This window comes from Dromiciops gliroides, chromosome 5 (genome assembly GCF_019393635.1).
Source record: "Dromiciops gliroides isolate mDroGli1 chromosome 5, mDroGli1.pri, whole genome shotgun sequence".
NCBI lineage: Eukaryota > Metazoa > Chordata > Mammalia > Microbiotheria > Microbiotheriidae > Dromiciops > Dromiciops gliroides.
Window position 1 is genome coordinate 292,218,500 of NC_057865.1, and position 18,911 is coordinate 292,237,410.

The 18,911-nt window shown below is 48.5% G+C and overlaps 1 protein-coding gene across 2 annotated transcripts in view; it reads left to right on the plus strand.

The window, feature by feature from the left end:
* The first annotated feature begins 252 nt into the window (after window positions 1–252).
* The window catches only part of XPNPEP3 (X-prolyl aminopeptidase 3), a 38,686-nt gene continuing 20,027 nt past the window's right edge, over window positions 253–18,911 (plus strand). The window contains exons 1-3 of one of the 2 annotated variants that reach the window (XM_043969335.1): window positions 255–481; window positions 8,405–8,521; window positions 17,794–18,201. In XM_043969335.1, the coding sequence (XP_043825270.1) occupies window positions 418–481; window positions 8,405–8,521; window positions 17,794–18,201 (589 nt within the window). In that variant the 5' untranslated portion in view covers window positions 255–417. Of the gene's footprint in view, window positions 482–8,404; window positions 8,522–17,793; window positions 18,202–18,911 lie in introns of both variants that reach the window. The other variant, XM_043969336.1, reaches the window with a different exon arrangement.

Below are 18,911 nucleotides of genomic sequence, written 5' to 3' on the forward strand. Positions count from 1 at the left end.
CCCGAGCCCCGCCCCGCCGCACCTGCGCACGAACCTTCTAGAAGCCCCCCAGGCGTGCTCGTCGCCTGCCCGAAGGCGCAGCCGTGCTTGACGCACACGCCTCCGCTTCCCCCCATGCTGCTGCTGACTCCCGGGACTGGTGGACGCCGGTGGGCTGGCGGCGGGCGGCAGGTGGATGGGCCGGGACTCAGGCGCTCTCGGAAGGCAGCTCTGGAGTGGCGCAGGGCGGGGCCGGGCCCCGGGACGCCACAGGGACGGACGCCTGTGACGCCATCGTCCCGCGCCGCGCGCCGCCCCGACCGAAAGCCCCGGCCGGCCCAGTGCGCCTGCGCGGCCGGAAGCGCCCCGGTCTCCCAGCGACACGGCGCCCGCCTGCTCTAGCGGCTCCTCTCCCGCACGCGTGAGGGGCTGGCGGCGATGCCCTGGCTGCTCTCGGCCCCCCGGCTCGGGTCCGCCACCAGGAGCGCCCGCGGCCTCGCAGGTTAGAGCCGAGTCTTCCCGGGCTCCCGGCTGGGGGGTTCCGGGGGGGAGCACCGAGGGAGAAACCGAGGCTCGGAGGGGTGGGGAGCAGGCCTCCCCCGTCCCCGGCTCCAGCTCCCAGAGTGTCAAGAGAGGAGAGGAGCTGGGCTAGTCCTGATGCACCCCAGAGGCCAGGACTCGGAGCTTTGGGGGCGGGAAAAGAGAGACCGAAAGTGCTTTCCAAAGTCACAGGCACGGAATAAACGTGCTTGGTTCGTGGGGTGACGGGGGCCCATGCAGCCCCCCCCCCCCCGCATCGTTACTTGCGTCTAGATAAGGGTGGCTGAAATCCCCCGAGGATGCCGAGGCCGGGACAAAAGGCCGGCCAGGTCTGGAGGCAGGGCCGTTAGGGGAGGGGGCTCGGCTCTCAAAGCAGGAAAGCGGAGCCGTCGCGGCCTCTGAAGCGGGGGTGTCGGGTTGGGGAGGACCTGCCCTGCTGAGGCTTCCCAGCGGGATACAGGCCTTTGAAGCCTCGATGCCTGTGCTGTTAATGGATCGATGGGATGAATGCTAGAGCCCAAGGGTCCGACCTTCTGGTCCCGTTCTCTTGTTTCCAAAGACGAGGACATTGAGGCTCAGAGGTCAGTGACTGGCCCGCGGTGGTGGTTTCTTCTCTCGGTGGTTGTGCCACGTTGACAGGTCGGTCTCGTGAGTGTGGGCACTGCCTTCTTCCCTCTGGGTGACCCTCCACATCTATCAATCATGTCCATCCACAGATCCGTTTTGCTGTAGGTCATCCTCAAGTTGGGTTATTCAGCAGACATTCAGTACCTAGTGAGTGCTAAAAGTGAGACAACGATGAAATAAATAGTCGCTGTCAGCGGTCAGCTCATATCCTGTGTTGGGGACGTGTGTACATATGAATGGGGGAAACTGGAGGAGTGGAGCGGGGCCCAGGGTGTAGAGATGAGGATCAGTGGGAGAGGATGGAGAGGCCTGTGCTGGGAGTGAGCAGGCAGCAATATAAGCGTTTAGGAACTTTGGAGAACAGGAGTAAAGAAACACCAAGGAACCTTGTACAGGCGGCCAGAGGAGAAGGCCTGGTCACCTGGCAAGAATGAATAGAGGCGGGATTTGAACCCAGGTCCTCTGACCTCAGCCCTTTCCAGTGTATCAGGTTTTTTAGACCATTTTTCCCCCCTGGGAAAACTGGCTTCTTTTTTAAAAAAATAAACATTTTTATTTAAAGTTTCAAGTTCCAAATTTTATCCCTCCTTTCCTCCCTCTCCTCCTCTCTCCCTGAGGCAGTAAGCAATCAGATATAGGTTATACATGTGCTCTGACACTTACCTCCTGTGTGACCATGGGAAACGTCATTTAACCTTGCTAGGCCTCAAAATCCTCATATGTAAAATGAGGGTTTAGACGAGATGACTTCTCAGGTCCTTACAATGCTATGATCCCATCAACTAAAACTTAATAAACCAGTTGTACTGTGCCTTCAAAAAAATGAATACAAAGGTGGACAGCAAAACAGCTACTGGTATGGTTCAGCAGGAGAAAGCGAGGCGGCCTGTTCATAGGGAAGGCCAGATAAGAGTTGCAGAATGGGCAGAGGTGGGCAGGTGGTTTTCTCTATTCTTGGAGGAAGCTTCTGAATTAAAGAGATCTCTCTGAGTATCTTATCAGCCTTGGTCTCCCTGTCAGAGCTTCTTCCCTTCTATCCCAAAGAAAGTTACATAACTATCTTCTCTGGAAGACCAGGGTTGGGTGTAGACCCCCTCTAAGGTCCCTCCTGGCTTAAACTATTATCTTTCCTTTCCAAACTGCCCCACCACCAGACTTTTTGTCCCAACCCTACCCAGGGCTCACCACGATTTCATTCGACTTTGTGGATGTCCTTTTACTTGGAGGATTTGGGGAAGCCAGACTTTGTCTGCTGGTTGGTATTGTGTTTATCATTATGATTTAACAGAAATTAGCAGTAAACTCATTTCTGTGGTACTTTAAGAAAGGTAAAAGACATTCCTTAGCTGACCAGTGAGTTAAGGCTCCTGAGGTCTCATAGCTTACAGTGAATGACAGTCTCCTCACTCCTAGCCTAGGGCTGTTCTGTGTCAGAAGAATGTCTCCATCCTGGTACCAGGCCTCTCTGAACTGGGACAGGCTGGTTCTGAGACTATAGGCATTCAAGCTGTAAGCAGGCCCTTACCTGAAGCCTTTCCACATGGGGGTGGGGGTGATGAGGGCCTGCCCCAACTCTACAATATCTTTGCCCACATATTACTGCTGTACTTGGAAGGTTTTCAAAGCACTTTGGAATACAAGCTAATAAAAGTGTAGGCCCCATTTGGTAAGTGAGAAAGTCAAGAAATAAAGTGACTTAACCCGGAATTCCACAATCAAAGATGGAATCCATTTGAATTTTGGTCTTGTGACTCCAAGACTCTGGGTTCTGTTCACCCTCTATCCCCGTAGCTGCTGTTCTGGAACAGGGCTTCTTAAACTTTTTCCACTCGCTTTTTACAGCATCCCAGGTATACCGGTATACATAATCTTATACTGTAGCCAAATTTTTGTGACTCTCACGTTGTTGCACAGTCCACAATTTAAGAAGCTTTGCTCTAGAAGAACTTACTTTGCATTTCAATAGCCTTTTGGGTTACAAAGTCCTTTCTTCTACCGCTTTGTGAGGTAGCTGGGGGTTGGGTTTGGCAGTGGGGGGCACGGTCTATAGAGACCTTCACTCTTGCACCCCAAATTCTCTATCTACAAATTCAGAGTGGGAGGGTGAGGTACCTATTGTGTTCCTTAGAAGTCAATGCCTTAGACTAAAGACTCTTACCTGCTCCTGTACCTGGTAACCTTGGTCAAGCACAGCAGTCTCTGAGTGGTGTTTCTCTAAGTTGAAAGTCATAGTTTTCTGATTTGGCTCAGGATGAGCATTGTGAAGGGTTTTTACAGAGATGTACAAAATACCAAAAGCTGCTAAATGAGAAAGTACAGTACAGATTAGGGCAGAAGAAAAATGGAGTCAAAAATTAGGGGGGAGGGGTATGTATCTTAAATAAAGCATTTCTGTAAGTAATGGGCAAGCTCTGTGTGTAATGACACCCCTCCCGTTTCTGCTGCAGATGCTATGGCCCACATAGGAAATGCCTGCTCAACTTAGGGCATCTCAGTGACCAGTGGGATATATCTGCCTGCAGCCACCAAGTGACTCCTCCTTTCCTAGCCCTGTCCATGCTTTGGAAGGGAGCTGAGGAGAGGATAAGGCCTGCCTGCAGAGAGATGGGGTGGGGTTGGGGGTTAGATCTGACCCAACCAGGGGAAAGAGAGTCCAGCTCTTGGCCTTTTCCATGGGTTTCAGGGCAGGTAAGATCTTACTCCACAAAACGTTCACAAGTGTCAAAAGTTCACTATTGGGAATGAGCCATTGAGCATTGGTACCACCTAGAGCACATCTTGTTGACCTCACGAGTTCTCTCAGGTAAACTGGGACAGGAGGAGAAACTAAGGCTGAATGAGTGTCTCTGGTGTCCTGAGAAGACCAAGGAGCGCACAGAGACCCATGTCTATTGATGCCACAGGAGAAGTGTTCACAGTGATTGGTGAGCAAAGGGTGGATCCAAGCCCTGCCAGCCCAAGGGCTCTTTCACAGCAGGGATTCCTTCAAACCGGTGGAGGCTTTCACAGCCCAGAGAAGCAGCCCAAAGTCAGGGCTGGGATTCACTTGTTGAGGTGGCATCCATGACCTCCTCTGTGACTGTGGACCAGCCAACCCCTTCTCCTGGGCCTCAGATGAGGTTTCTGATGGTCCTCTTCACAGTATATTCTGTGCAATTGAAATTCACTCCAGAGGTTGAGGGAGACTGGGGGGGTGCAAGTTTTCACAGTGGTAGGCCGTGGGATTTGTGCCATAGCTGCACCTCCCAGATGTGTTCTTTGCTGGCTAGCAGGCCTGAACACAAAGGGATCTTTGCACGATACAAATCTTCCCTTTTTGAGCAGTGGGTGGAGTCTGGAAGATCTGGGTTTGAATCCAGAGCCTCTGTGCACTTAATAGCTGTGTGACCCTAGACAAGTCACTTAATTTCTCTCAGCCTCAGTTTCCTCCTCCAATAGCACTTACTTTGTAGAGTTGTTAGGATCAAATGAGATAATCCTTGTAAAGGGCCGTACAAACCCAAATCACTAGGAAATGTTGCTGTCGTCATTGTTGCTACTGTTGATGTGGCGTGGTCTTGTTGCTAGAAACAGCCCCCCATTTGCTCTGCCCTTGTTACCATTTAGATTGAGAGGCTTCTCCAGGATCCCACCCTCTCTGAGCCCTGGATGGAGACCAGGCTTTTGGGCCTATGACTGGGCCATTCTGGCCTTAGGCCCTGCCTTCTCTGGGCCCCAGCCCTGGCCTCCCCATCCCCACCCCCTCTCACTCCAAATGTCAGGAGTTAGGAAATCAAAACCCAACTGGGTCAAAGGGCACCATTCCCCACCCCAGGCTAGATTGGCAACAACTCTTCTTTTGCAGTTGTGAAGTGGGTCACAAAGTTTGAGAGTCCCTTTTCTGGATTAATAAAGCCAATAGGCTCCCCAATCGTTTACCAAAGTGAGTTTTACCTACTGGGAAATGTGTGGTATAGTGCAAAGAGCCCTAGATTTGGCCCTTTCTCATTGTCCCAGTGATGATGAGCAAGGCACTTGCCTTACTTTCCTTATATGGGGGGGTGGGTTAGCTGATCTGTAAATCCGCCAGGTCCCTGGTGTCTAATCTGTGTCCATATCTGGCCTGAAGTTTAATCTGCATGTAGTTGGCACTTCAGTGTTGGTAGGTCAGTGTTTATGTGCTGTTCACCCTCTGCAGATACCAGTCATTTAAAGAGTATTAAAAGGGCATAGTTCCTGCCCTTGAGGAGTTACCAATCTAGTAGAAGAATATACCATATGCAAACCAATGGTGCCAGTGACATTGTGATAACAGCAAATGAAAAGTCTAGAAGTACTTCTTGGGAAGCTGAGGAGGAAGAGGGATTGCTTTCAGATGGACAACTACAGACCTGGAAGGAATAGAAGGATCTAACTGGTCAAGAGTGGGAGGGAATGAATTATTATTATTATGATGATTATTATGAATTATTCTGAGCCTAAGAAAAGGCCAAAAGGCTGGAGAGTGAAGGGTGAGTCTAGGAAGTTCCTGCATCAAGTGCAGCCGGAACCAACCAAGGCTGTACTTAGCCTTCAGGGAGGCCACATCAGAATATCGATGACAGCGTTGTTTTGTGCTAGCACAGAATTGGGAACAAAATAGATGCCCATAAATCAGAGCATGCCTGAACAAATTGTGGCACCAGATGGAATAGATTGCCTTGCTTTAAGAAATAACAAACACAAAGAATCTAAAGAAGTGTGGGAAGAGCCCCATAAAAGGATGTACAAGGAGGCAAGGAATTGGAAATTGAGGGGTTGCCCATCAATTGGGGAATGGCTGAACAAGTTGTGGCATATGAATGTAATGGAATACTATTGTGCTATAAGAAATGATGAACAGGCAGATTTCAGAGAAACCTGGAAGGATTTGCATGAATTGATGATGAGTGAGATGAGCAGAACCAGGAGAACATTGTATCAGCTGTGTTGATCAACTGTGATAGACTTGACTCTTCTCAGCAGTACAATGGTCCAAGATAGTTTCAAAGGACTCATGATAGAAAATGCTCTCCACATCCAGAAAAAAAAAAAGAACTGTGGAATCTAGATGCAGATCGAACCATACTATTTCTATTGTTTTTTGTTGTTGTTTTTCTTCTTTGAGGTTTTTTTCTCTTTGCTCTGATTCTTCTCTCATAACATGACTAATGCAGAAATATGTTTAATGTGATTGTACATAGATAGCCTATATCAGATTACTTGCTGCCTTGGGACGAGGTGGGGGGGCGAAGAAAAATTTGAAACTAGAAATCTTATAAAAATGTTGAAAACTATCTCTAAATGTAACTGGAAAATAATAAAATATATGGGGGGGGAGGAAAGGATGCACAAGGAAACAGCTGACATGAGGATAACAGGAAGATCGAAGGAAAGTTACCTTACCAAGGTGCTGCCAACAAACATTTAAGAGCAAGCTCAGCTAGAGAGAAGAGATCCTTGGTGATACCCACAGGTGTCATGCATTGCTCAGTGAGGGGTCTGTTGTGCTGGGATTTTGCCTCTTTGCTTTTTTCTTTCTTTTAAAAAAAAATACTTTTGGCAAAGAATTGGAAATTGAGGGAATGCCCCTAAATTGGGGAATGACTGAACAAGTTGTGGTATATGAATGTAATGAAATACTATTGTGCTGTAAGAAATGATGAGCAGGCAGATTTCAGAAAAACCTGGAAAAACTTAAGTGGACTGATGCTGAGTGAAGTGAGCAGAACCAGGAGAACGTTGTACACAGTAACAGCAACATTGCATGATAATCAGCTGTGGTAGACTTGGCTTTTCTCAGCAGTGCAATGATCCAAGACAGTTCCAAAGAACTCGTGATAGAAAATGTTCTCCACATCCAGAAAAAACTGTGGATTCTGACTGCAGATTGAACCATACTGTTTCTACTCTTTGGCTGGTTTTTGTTTTGGATTTTTGTTGGTTTGTTTGGTTGGTTTTTTGGTTTGGGTTTTGTGGGCAACGGGGTTAAGTGACTTGCCCAAGGTCACACCTTGCACCACCTAGCTGTCCCCTTGTTTTGTTTTTGTTTTTTTAAGTTTTTCCCTTTTGTTCTGATTCTTTTTTCACAACATGACTAATGCAGAAATGTGTTTAATGTGATTGTACATAGAAAGCCTGTATCAGAGTGCTTTATGTCTTGGGGAGAAGGGAGGGAAGGAAGGATGGGAGAAAAATTTGGAACTAAAAATCTTATGAAAACAAAAAAACAACGAAAAAGAAAACTATTTTTACATGTAACTGGAAAATAATAATACTCTTATGAAAAAAATTTTTTAAAAAGAAAATGTCTCAAAAAATAAAAAATAAAGTCTTTTAAAAGAGAAAAAATACTTTTTATTATGTGGGCTGACTCTGGGAGGGAGAGACAGAAGAATACTGGGGGAAACTCCAGTAATATAAAGAAAACCAAAGACATGAATCTAAAAACTCATTTGGAGGGGTAGGTAGGTGGCACAGTGGATAAAGCACAGGCCCTGGATTCAGGAGTACCTGAGTTCAAATCCAGCCTCAGACACTTGACACTTAGTAGCTGTGTGACCCTGGGCAAGTCACTTAACCCTCATTGCCCCGCCAAAAAAAAAAATTTGGAAAACCAAAAACCCAAGATGTACCATGAAATAAGGCCAGACTGGGAGGTTAGAACCAAATCAAGTCAGACTTCGAGTGCCCAGGCTATGAGCAGTGGTGACATTGGTAGGCTTACCAACTGGGAGCCAAGTTTTCTTCTTTCAACAGCCTTGAAATTCATTTCCATGAGACCATTCAGCATCTAATCAGCTTTAAAGGCCATGCCCTTTCTCACCTAAAGCCCCACCTGCTCAATTTAATTCTGGAAACATTAAGTGCCTTTTGTATGCAGTGCTCTAGAATCAAGCCTGTGTGTGTGTGTGTGTGTGAGAGACACAGGTAAGAGCTGACTTTCTCAAAGTCTTGCCAATCTACCACAGTCTGTGGTCACCCGTATTATATGGTACTTTTTGTACTGCTGCCCTTGTTGTTGGCATTGTTACTGATCTGTTTGTTTTCATCTAAAGAGAATTAAGAAACTCTTGGTCTAAGAATAGGGGAGAAAGCCTACTGAACAACTTGGCTTTTGAGTGAAGTACATACAGCTTGGGGTGTATGTGGATAGAATACAAGCTTAAGAGTAGGGCTTGCTTCATATCCCAAGGCCTGTCCAGTCTTAGGCGATCCATAAATGCTCGTTGATTAACTGTCTCCTCTCCACTCTCCTTAGGATGCACACCCAGTTTACAGAGGAGGTTCTCCCTCCAGCCCGTTGCAGAGAGGAAGATTCCCAGCCGCTATCTAGGCCAGCCCAGCCCCTTTACACACCCGCACCTTCTCAGACCAGGTAAGGACAACACCTCTGCAGAGGAGTGGGCTCCCCAAATGGGAATTTACTCTAGAGCCCAATAGAGGAAAACCTCATGAACTCACACTGATGGATGATGGAGGGTAAGATTTTGTGAAAAGGATAAATTACATCAGACATTGAGGGGCAGCTAGGTGGCGCAGTGGATAGAGCACTGACCCTGGAGTCGGGAGTACCTGAGTTCAAATCCGACCTCAGACACTTAACACTTGCTAGCTGTGTGACCCTGGGCAAGTCACTTAACCCCAATTGCCTCACTAAAAAATAAAAAAAAAAAAAAAAAAAAAAAACATCAGACATTGAAAGGGAGCAGATGTTTCCACTAAGGTTAGTCACAGCTCAGTAGGAGCATTTCCCAGTCGAGGCCCTTCTTGTCCAGCAGAAGTTCACAAAAGCCCTAGGAGGGGTGCCTGTCTAACATAGGAGGAGGGGTGGGACACAGAGCAGGCTGACAGGCCAAAAGGGGGCCAGGTTGCTTGGCTCTCGATCCACAGCTCTTTCTCCAGCACCACAACATCTGTCCAGTCATCATTTGCTAAGCACCTGTCGAGTCTTAGGCCCTGGGCATTCGGAGTCCAAGCTGAAACAATCTGACCTCAAGGGGAAAGCCGACAAATGGGGACCCAGAGCCAGGCCTCCAGAGGCTTCCAGCTGAACGTGACAGGAAGGAAGTTGCCTCCTCTCCCCTCCTGCCCCCTGCACACCCTGGTTTTTTCCAGGTCTGGGGACAAAGGAGCAGAGGCCAGAGATTAGAAGCAGAATGTGCTGTGGGCAACACCTTGTGATCTTGTCACTCTAGTGAGTTCGGTGGCCAGGTTGATGTCATCTGCTTTGTGTGGCCTCAGAGAGTGGATGTTGATTTGAACGAGCCGAGGGTCACTGTTCTCAAGGGGCTTCCGTTGTATCGGCTAGAGGGCTTGTCCTGTTTCCCGAGCACGGGCAGGAGGGGGCTGCCCTGGACTCTGGAGGAGAGGGCTTCAAAGTGCTGGTAGAGGATGAGCCCTGGCAGCTAATTCTGGTCCCACCTCGGGACATCGTGTGTCTTGCCCCAAAGGGACCCTCCAGTAATGATGTTTGACATTCTGAAGGGCTTTTGTAGGGAGGTTTTGTTCTTGCAATTGACATCATCCCCAGCACAGAAACCTTGCTCATCCATTTTCTCTAGTCCTGTCTTTGACAGCCAGTTTATGTTTGTTGTCTCCCCGTTAGAACTTAAGTTCCTTTAGGCCCAGGAATATTTTCTGCCTTTCTTGGCATTCTCAGCACCGAGTCCAGTACCTGGCACATGGTAGGTGTTTCATAAATGCTCGTTGATTGGCATTAGACAGCTCTTTGTTACTCACTCGAGTCCTTTCTCTACCATCTGGCCTGATTGTCCAAAATTCTGTTCACTAGCGGGGTCCCTGGGAAGGAGCTTGGGCTGGCTGTGGCCTCCCTTTGCTGCTGCCACCACCGCCTGCAGCCTCTCCTCCACTGTTGCATGTTAAAAGTATCCGGGTAGGGGGCAGCTAGGTGGCACAGCGGATAAAGCACCGGCCCTGGATTCAGGAGGACCTGAGTTCAAATCCAGCCTCAGAAACTTGATACTAGCGGTGGGACCCTGGGCAAGTCACTTAACCCTCATTGCCCCTCCAAAAAATCAAGACAATAAAATAAAAGTATCCCGGTACATAGTTTCCAGACTGGTAGCTGACCCCCAGCTAGGTTGGATTTCACACGTCCTCTTGAGCAAATGTATGAGCAGATGAATGAAGTTAGCCCCTCTAGAGTCGCATGTTTCTCTCTCTAACTGGCTCCACTCAGAGGATGGCACCAGGGTGTCTCCCAGGGATGCCCGGCCCATTGCTGATTGTTACTCCATCAGACTGGAAGTCATCTGAGACTCAGGAATTGCAGCTCACCACCCAAGAAAACAGAGGTTTTTAAAGCTGGAGGGTAAGGTGAGCAGTCATTGAGCTGCTCTCAAGTTAACTGTTCCCCTTTCAAAAAAAATTGGAGATGCTTTGAAAATCATTGATTTCTTGTGGCAAATGACCTTCAGGTGATGAGCTGCATTTCCTGGACCCTTTAGCTTATAATAAGTAGTATTGTCAAGGCGACAGGTGTGATTTACACATCTGTACTTTAGAATAAGACAGTGCACTTATGGGGAATCCCCCAAAGCAGGGGTGTGGTGTGACTCAGTGTCAGCTGCAGGCTAAAAGGCAGGAGGCCCCAAGGATGTTGGAGCCTGGGAAAGTCATCCAGCTTAAGAGTATTGCAGAGGTAAGGGGCAGCTAGGTGGCACATGGATAGAGCACCTGCCCTGGAGTCAGGAGGCCCTGAGTTCAAATTCAGCCTCAGACACTTGACACTTACTAGCCCTGTGACCTTGGGCAAGTCACTTAACCCTAATTGCCTCACCAAAAAAAAGGAAGTATTGCAGAGGTAGAAATCTCAGGCCCACCCCCCAACCCCCTCTCCCGGCCTGCCAGCTCTTGACTTGTTTTCTGCCTTGCCTCAGAGAAGTACAATTTCCAGACACTTTGAATCCATTGTGGGGAAGGGATTTTGGAAAAAATGAAAGTAGCAAACCTGTTAAGTGGCCTTCCCAGATTTAAAGTCGCCTCATTACTTTGGATGTAGAGACTGTAGATTGGGGTGGAATGCTGTTTGGGGGTAACAGCTATCTTTACCTATCTATGTCTCCCTGTAATCAGCTCCAGTGGCTTCCTGTTGCCTCCGTAAAGTCCGGTTTGGCTTGTAAAGCCTTTCATGACCCAGGGGCCCCCTATCTCCCTTCTGTCTGCCTCTTCCTCAGCCCAGACTTTCCAATCCAGGGACACCTGGCTCCTTGCTCATCCCTGACTGGGACATTCCACTCCAAGCATTTCCTTTGGCTGTCCCTCCCCATCTCTCCTTCCTGACTTCTCCAGCTTCCTTCAAGTCTCACCTATTGGAAGCCTGAGCCCCCTTAATGCCAGCACTTTTCTTCTGCTGATTTTCTCCAGTTTACTCTGTACATGTCATTTGCATGTTTTCACCCCCAGTACACTATAAACTTTCTAAGAGCAGGGACTGTCTTTGACCTGTTTTATTTTCCCAGCATGGCCCATAGGAGATGCATAACAAATGATGATTGACTGACATATGCTACTAAACCGGATTTGTGTTGGCAAATATGAATAATTACTAGAAGCAGTCGAGGTGAATTCAGAGGTTAAACCCAGTGCCGTGGGCCAGCTAGATGGCGCAGTGGATAGAGCATCAGCCCTGGAGTCAGGAGTACCTGAGTTCAAATCCAGCCTCAGACACTTAACACTTACTAGCTGTGTTACCCTGGGCAAGTCACTTAACCCCAAATTGCCTCACCAAAAAAAAAAAAAAAAAGAATTACAACCAAATGCAGTGCTATAGGTCGCCTTTGAGATGCTTTGGGTTCAGAGGGCAGAGGGGTGTGTGCTGTTCACCCAGCCCCTCTCTGGGGGAGGGCCTCACATACCTCCTGAGTCTAAAATGCTCCTGGGAGAGGGTAGGAGGGGCCAGGGAAGACCCAGGAAAAGCTTCCAGAGCCATTCTCTCAGACAGACTCCACTTTGCACAAATGGTGAATGGAATTGGACCCAATCTAAGAATCAATGGTAACAAGGTTTCATCGTGACATCTTCAGAGACCCCCATGTCAGGTTTGCGAACACAGTGATCAGCACGCACATGAAGGCCAGGAAGGAAGCTCAGCTAAGCTCCCCTTTGAACTCTAGCTGTGTCACGGCACAGTAGTGCCTTAGTGAGAGTGACTGCATTTGCTTGCTTGGACTTGAGGAGAGAGACCATAGGCATCCTCTGCTGCTCAGGAAGCCCCTGTTGGCCAGATCGTGGCCATGGAAATTGTAGAGATTCCATTTCCCTAGATATTAGGGGAAACTAGAGACTTACATGACAAAATCCTCCTTTTTTAGGTCTCTTAAATATCAGAATTTTAAAGTTAGATGATTCCCCCTCCACTTTTTCTGCCTCACTTTGTAGCAGAGATGATGAGAATCAGGTTCAGAATTTTTAACTTTCTCAAGGACTCTCTAAAGATCATAAATAATAAAAAATAAAGACTTTTGGAAATCTTATCTAAACAAATGTTGAAAACTTAAATTAATTAATTAATTAATTTTTAAAAATAAAGACTTTTGTCACTTGAAAAATCCTTAACCTTTTTTAGATGCCAGAAGAGAAAAATGAAGTCAACGCCTGGCTATAAACCCATAGGCCACTAGGGGGCACAGTGGAGTCAGGAAGAGCCAGGGCCAGGCTAGGATACTTGTGAACTTTGGGACACCAACAAATGACTTAACCTCAATTTCATCTATAAAATGGCGAGAGCTCCCACAAAACCAGCTCTTCTTAGTGGGGGAATTGTGCATCTTTCCTCCTCTCCTGACTTTGAATGGCCAGCTTCAAGCAAGGATTGTTATTCTCCTGGGCAGGCAAAAATGTACCAATTCCCTCTGTAAAGAGAAGTGGAAATCCTTTTTCTACCAGATTTTTCCCTGAACCGAAAAGAGGAATTTTTATCAAGAGAGTTTTCTTGAAAATGAATAGTAATACTGAGAAAAAGACTCCTGTGGGTTAAATGGAATCTTTTTTTTTTTTTTAACGTATTATATGTTTCATTATTACATTTTCAGGCAGCTCTTTTTTCTTGGTAAAAGAAACCTTGATGGTTTTTTTCGCCTCTCCACTGTGGTAGTTTTATGATAAATTAAGCACATTGTAACTACTTCCATAAGCAGATATGGCAAAAGTTTGAATATGCAAAATGAATTAAGAAAAGCTTTAAAAAAACACCACCACCTAACATTAAGGAGAGTACCTTTTGCACCATCTCCCTGATCCAGACACAGAGCCATTAAGCAGAAGAGTTTAACAACACTCTTGGCCCAACTTGCTTCGGAACACACTAGCAGGAAGCAACTGTTCAGAGTGGCCCTTACCTTTGAACCTGTTTTCAGACATCTCTTCTCTGGAAAATCGTTCCTCATTTGAAATCAGGAGAAATTCTTTTCTTGCTCTCATTATGTGACTGAGAATCCTAGAGGAGCCCACAGCTGACTTGTAAGCTCCCCACCCTCTGCTGGATAGGCTTCACAAGAAAGCACTTGGATTGGTTAAACAAGCGTGCTAATAGTCTTCTTCACCTGCTTGCCCCTACCTGCTCCCCTGACTTTGCTTTCTTTACACTTTAGAGCTCATTTATGATTTGATAAGGCGGGAGAATGCCTGCTCAGCTACAGAATTCTTATCAGCTGGAATTCATCCAAGAACAGCATGACTTTCCACTGTCCAGAGTGTAAAAATGGACAAATTTGCCAGTGAGGTTCAAGTTACTTGTCGCCTATTTTCTCCTTTTCCCCCTAAATGAGAAGAGCCAGGGTCCTTTGCCTTTTATTGTTTTGTGATTACCTGAACTTCCTTTACTTGGGGTTTTGGGTTTTTTATGTGAAGTACACAGCTAGTAATTTATACCTTTGAGCTGTAGCAGCTAGCCTCAGTATGAGCCCACGCTAAGGGTCTGCGCTACACTAGAAGATTTTAGCTGGGCTCTGCTCTGCCGCTGATCTGCTTGGGGAGTTTGGGTGGGTCGCCCTCACTAAACCTCAATTTCCTCTTGGGTGATGTTCAGTGACCCTTTCTGGACATGCACATGTGCTTACAGTCAGTGTAAGGTCATTAAAAACATATCTCTGACCTTCCCTTGGATTTGGCTTTCCATCTTCTGACCCCTGCCTTTTCCTTGGCTCTCCCCTGTGCCTTGCCATCTCTCCTTCTTCTCTGCTGCCTCCTGACTCCCATGGCTTCCTTCCGTCTCAGCTAAAACCTCACCTTCTGTGAGGAGCCTTTCTTCGACCTTCCCCGGAGACTGCTTTCCATTGTCTATATCTTGTTGTTTTCCCATGGTCTCCTGCTAGATTTTAAGTGTCTGGAGGGCAGGGACTATTTTCTTCCTTCCTCTCCCTAGAACTTAGCTAGTGGCTGAACATAAGAAGTGCCTAATTAATGCTTTGTAGCTTATATGGTGAGTTCTGTTGTCATTGACCACCTTAAGGAAAGTGCACAGATAAATGAAATTCACAGCCACATTCTCCAAGGGGACTCTTCTCTTACAAGCGCTTGGTTCACTCCAGGTCCCAGGATAGAAAAGATCAATGAAATGATCAGAAGGTAAATTGGGATGAGAAGAAAAAGAAGAAAAACCAAATGTCCAGACAAGCCACCAAGTGCAGAACCACTATCTGCATTAAGAACACTGGGCGGGGAGATGGGGGGGGGGGGCAGCTAGATGGCGAAGTGGATAGAGCACTGGCCCTGGAGTCAGGAGGACCTGAGTTCAAATCCGGCCTCAGACACTTAACACTTACTAGCTGTGTGACCCTGGGCAAGTCACTTAACCCCAATTGCCTCACTTTAAAAAAAAAAGAACACTGGGCGGGCCAGTGTGGAGCCCTGCTTTCTGTGGTGCAAAGTCCTCCTCCTCTTGCAGTGACAAAGTTCATCCTTTGGAACCAGATGTTGTGATTGGGGGGGGGGGGGGCGGGGAGAAAAGTCGCATTCTTCAGCTTCAGAGCAAGAAAGATGTCTGGAGCCCAAGATCTCCAGGTGGACTCTTTTTTTTAATATATTTTTTGTTTTTTGTTTTCCCTTTGGTGAAGCAATTGGGGTTAAGTGACTTGCCCAGGGTCACACAGCTAGTAAGTGTTAAGTGTCTGAGGTCAGATTTGAACTCGGGTACTCCTGAATCCAGGGTTGGTGCTTTATCCACTACACCACCTAGCTGCCCCTTCAGACTCTTAATAAAGCCCATCCCAAGCGGGGAGAAAGACCTCTCACCCCTCCTAGCCCATGTTCTTCAGCCCAGCCTGGCTTTCGAGGCTCCTTATCCAGTTGCCTCAGCCCCATATTCCAACAGTCTCTTCTGAGGTGTGCAAGCAGGTGTGTTTTCTTTGCCTGCTGGGAGCCTGCTTGTTCCCATCTCTGTGAGAACACATCCACTTTCTTTCTTCTCTGTCTCAGGAGATACTTACCAGGGAGAACACCAGCAACCAACACGTGCCTGGCACGCTGCTATGTACTGGGAAGTTCAAATGAAGCAATTCTGGGCATCAGAGATTTTAGAGACTGCGGAGGCCCCCTACCTCCTTTTGCAGATGAGGAAACTGAGTCACAGCCGGGCCGACTCGCAGAGTCACCCAGTAAGGCTGGAAAGAGGATTCACACCCTGGTTTTCTTGGCTCCGCATCCTGGGCCCCATTCACTCCACTATGCTGCCTCAAGGGACAACTAGTCTATGCTACATTCCTTCTCTGGGGTAATGGTAACTCAGATTTCTCTGATGCTTTACTCATGACGACTCTGAAGTATATTGTTCAGAGTCAGGCATTATCATCATTTTTTGATGAGCAAAAAGAAAACAGAGGTCTGGGAGGTGAATAGAGTCCCCAGAGTCCCGTGGTTAAGGAAGTGCCCCAGCCAGGATTCAAAGCCACAGTCCTGTGTCTTCTGGAACCCCAGGCCAGTTCACTTTCTATTGCACTGTCTTGCTGTAGACGGCACCACAGTGTATAGCATGCTGGTCCTGCTGTGTGACCCTGGGAGAGTCACTTCACCCATCTGCCTCCATCTTCTCTGTAGAGTTGGGGATGTTGTGAAGATCAGATGAGATGACCTGTCAAAGGCTTTGCGAGCTGTCTCCCTAGTGGACCTCCTCTTCCACATCACACTGGGCCTTGGACCGTACAGCCCAGTACCCCCATCTAGGATTTGTTTCCCTCAGTGCATCCCCCTACCGTAGTGAGACGGCCGTCATCCCAGTAGGACACAGATTTTGGCTACCGTCAGTCAGAGTCTCTGTAGGGAGGAGGTGGTGCTACCAGTTGAAGGTCATTTCACCTCATAGCAGTGGGATTGTAGTGGCCGAGAGAGAGAGAGAGAGATGGTCGTGGATGTGAAGGAGGAACACAGGAGGCAGTCAGCCAGCCACCAGGAGATGGCAGGTGCAGGAAAGCAGGCGTGAAACCCAGGACAGAGAAGTGACAGCAGTCCCAGGGAAGGCCTCTGTTTTGGAAGGAGATGATGGAAGAGATTTAGCAAGGCAGAGGGGAGAGAGTTAGACATTGGGACCCAGTAGAATAAAGGGCATGTCCGTCATCTGCAGGGGCATGAAGGTGGGGTGGAGACACCTCCACGCAGGCTTTAGTAATTCACTCACCTAATGTTTCCATAGTAAGGCATTGTGCCTAGGAATGCATAGGGCAGAACAAAATTAGTGCACTGGAGAAATCCAGGAAGAAAAGATGACCAGGGTGCAGGAGAAAGGGAAGTACAATCAGCCTTGGGACCCCCTTAGGGGACAGCATGAAGTCAGAGTGCTTGGGTTCATTGTCGGCCTGTGGCCTGATATGCCAGGCCTCCTCCCTGGGCCTGTTGTGTCTCCTGAAAATGAAGAGGTGGCTGGTTTCTGGGGCCCCTCCCTACTCTAGGCCTTGGGTGCTAAGTCACTGTCCACTCTGGGTCTGGTAGCTGGTCATGTGGCCCCTTGTCCTCTAGGCCGGTGGAGACTCGATTCTGGGTCTCATTACACAAGAGGAGGTGTGGGTGTGTGAATGACTCAGCAGAAACCCACATCACTTTGGGGCAAGTCACCTGAAGTCTCAATGCCTCAGCTCCCTCATCTCTGAGTTGATGGGCTTAAACCCATTCATTGACGGGAGAGGCTCCTTCTCTGTCTTGTGCTTTATTTCTCTGACTCATGAAGGAGACATCAGCCAGAAGTGTGAGATAGCAGAAAGAGGAGGAAGGAGTGGAGCAATGATATTAATAATTCTGATAACGGCACTCGGTGCTCTGCCTGGATTAGCTCACGTGAGCCTCCCAGCCCTGGGAAATGCAAGTGAACAAGCTGAGGGAACTGATTTCTGGGTAAGGTCCCGGGAGGAGCTCAGCTTTGATGGCTTCATGGAGGGTCTGAGGCCTGGAGGGCCTCTCCTGGACCCTTCCAAGCTTGGGACCCTGCTAACTGCTCTGAGCCTGGTTCTTTATAGAACAGAGGCTTAGTGGCCTCAGAGACCCCTTAAAGAGAGAAAGCCCGGGCTCCCCAGCCTCGAGGAGGGCGGGCTGACCCAAATGTGAACACCTGAGCTCTTCCCCCGGCTTCTCTGGTGTTGGCATCCCCTGAGAGCAGACAGGGCATAAACACAGACTTACACTGTTGTTTGTCATCCTTAGGCGAGGTGACTCCAGGACTGTCCCAGGTGGAATATGCTCTCCGCAGATACAAACTGATGGCTTTGATCCAGAAGGAAGCCCGAGGCCTAGGTGGCACAGACCAAGCCGTGGTCATGCTCTCCAACCCCACGTTCTACATGAGCAATGACATCCCCTACACCTTCCACCAAGACAATAACTTCCTGTACCTCTGTGGATTCCAGGAGCCCGACAGCATTCTGGTCCTGCAGAGCCTCCCGGGCAAGGAGCTCCCTGCTCACAAAGCCACGCTCTTTGTTCCCCAGAGGGATCCGAGCCGGGAGCTCTGGGACGGGCCACGGTCAGGAGCTGATGGAGCCGTGGCTCTCACTGGTGTGGACGAAGCTTTCCCTCTGGAGGACTTCAAGCATCTGGTCCCCAAACTGAAAGGTACCAGAGGGCAAGGGAGCTGGCCCCAGGACAGTGGATGCTAGAGCTCCTCATGCCACCAGGTCTTTTGTGATCCCACTGGATCCCTCACCACCTCAAGTCCAGCTCCTAGCAGGTCTTCTTTGGCCCACAGGACCCAGACTGTGCTGGGGACTTGGTAGATGGTGTTTATTATCCACGAAGTCCTTGACCCTTCCAAGTAGGAGACAGAAAGAGACAGGATTTCCCCCTTTTTCCCCTTGAGAGTAGGGAAGGGATTGGTCTATTATCTGAGAGAGCAAGTAACAAAATGAGAGGTGGATCCAATAGAACTCTGACGTGTGCTGCCTGCAGGCTCTAAATGCCATGTTAACTGAGCAGCATTTGGGGCCCTGAGCCTTGGCGGTAGCAGCCAAAGAGAAGGCCAGGCTTGTTTCACTTTGTCTGCCAATGTGAGCATCCCTGGGACCTCTGCTGCAGAGCCTTCTTCCTCCTGACTCTGCATCAGGTGGGTGTGCATTATATGAGTCACGTGCCCCCAAGCCATCTGAGTAGAAGCTCATCAGGTTGGGGCAGCCAAATTCCCTGGCCTTCTCTGGATGGGAAAAGCTGGCCCTGGCCCTGCTTCTTGTCCCAGGAGCCTAGTTCTTCAGGGGCCAGTGATACCAGTGTGTACCAAAGGCAGACTGACCCGGGGCCTTCCTGACACTCCAAGGCCAGAACTATCTCTT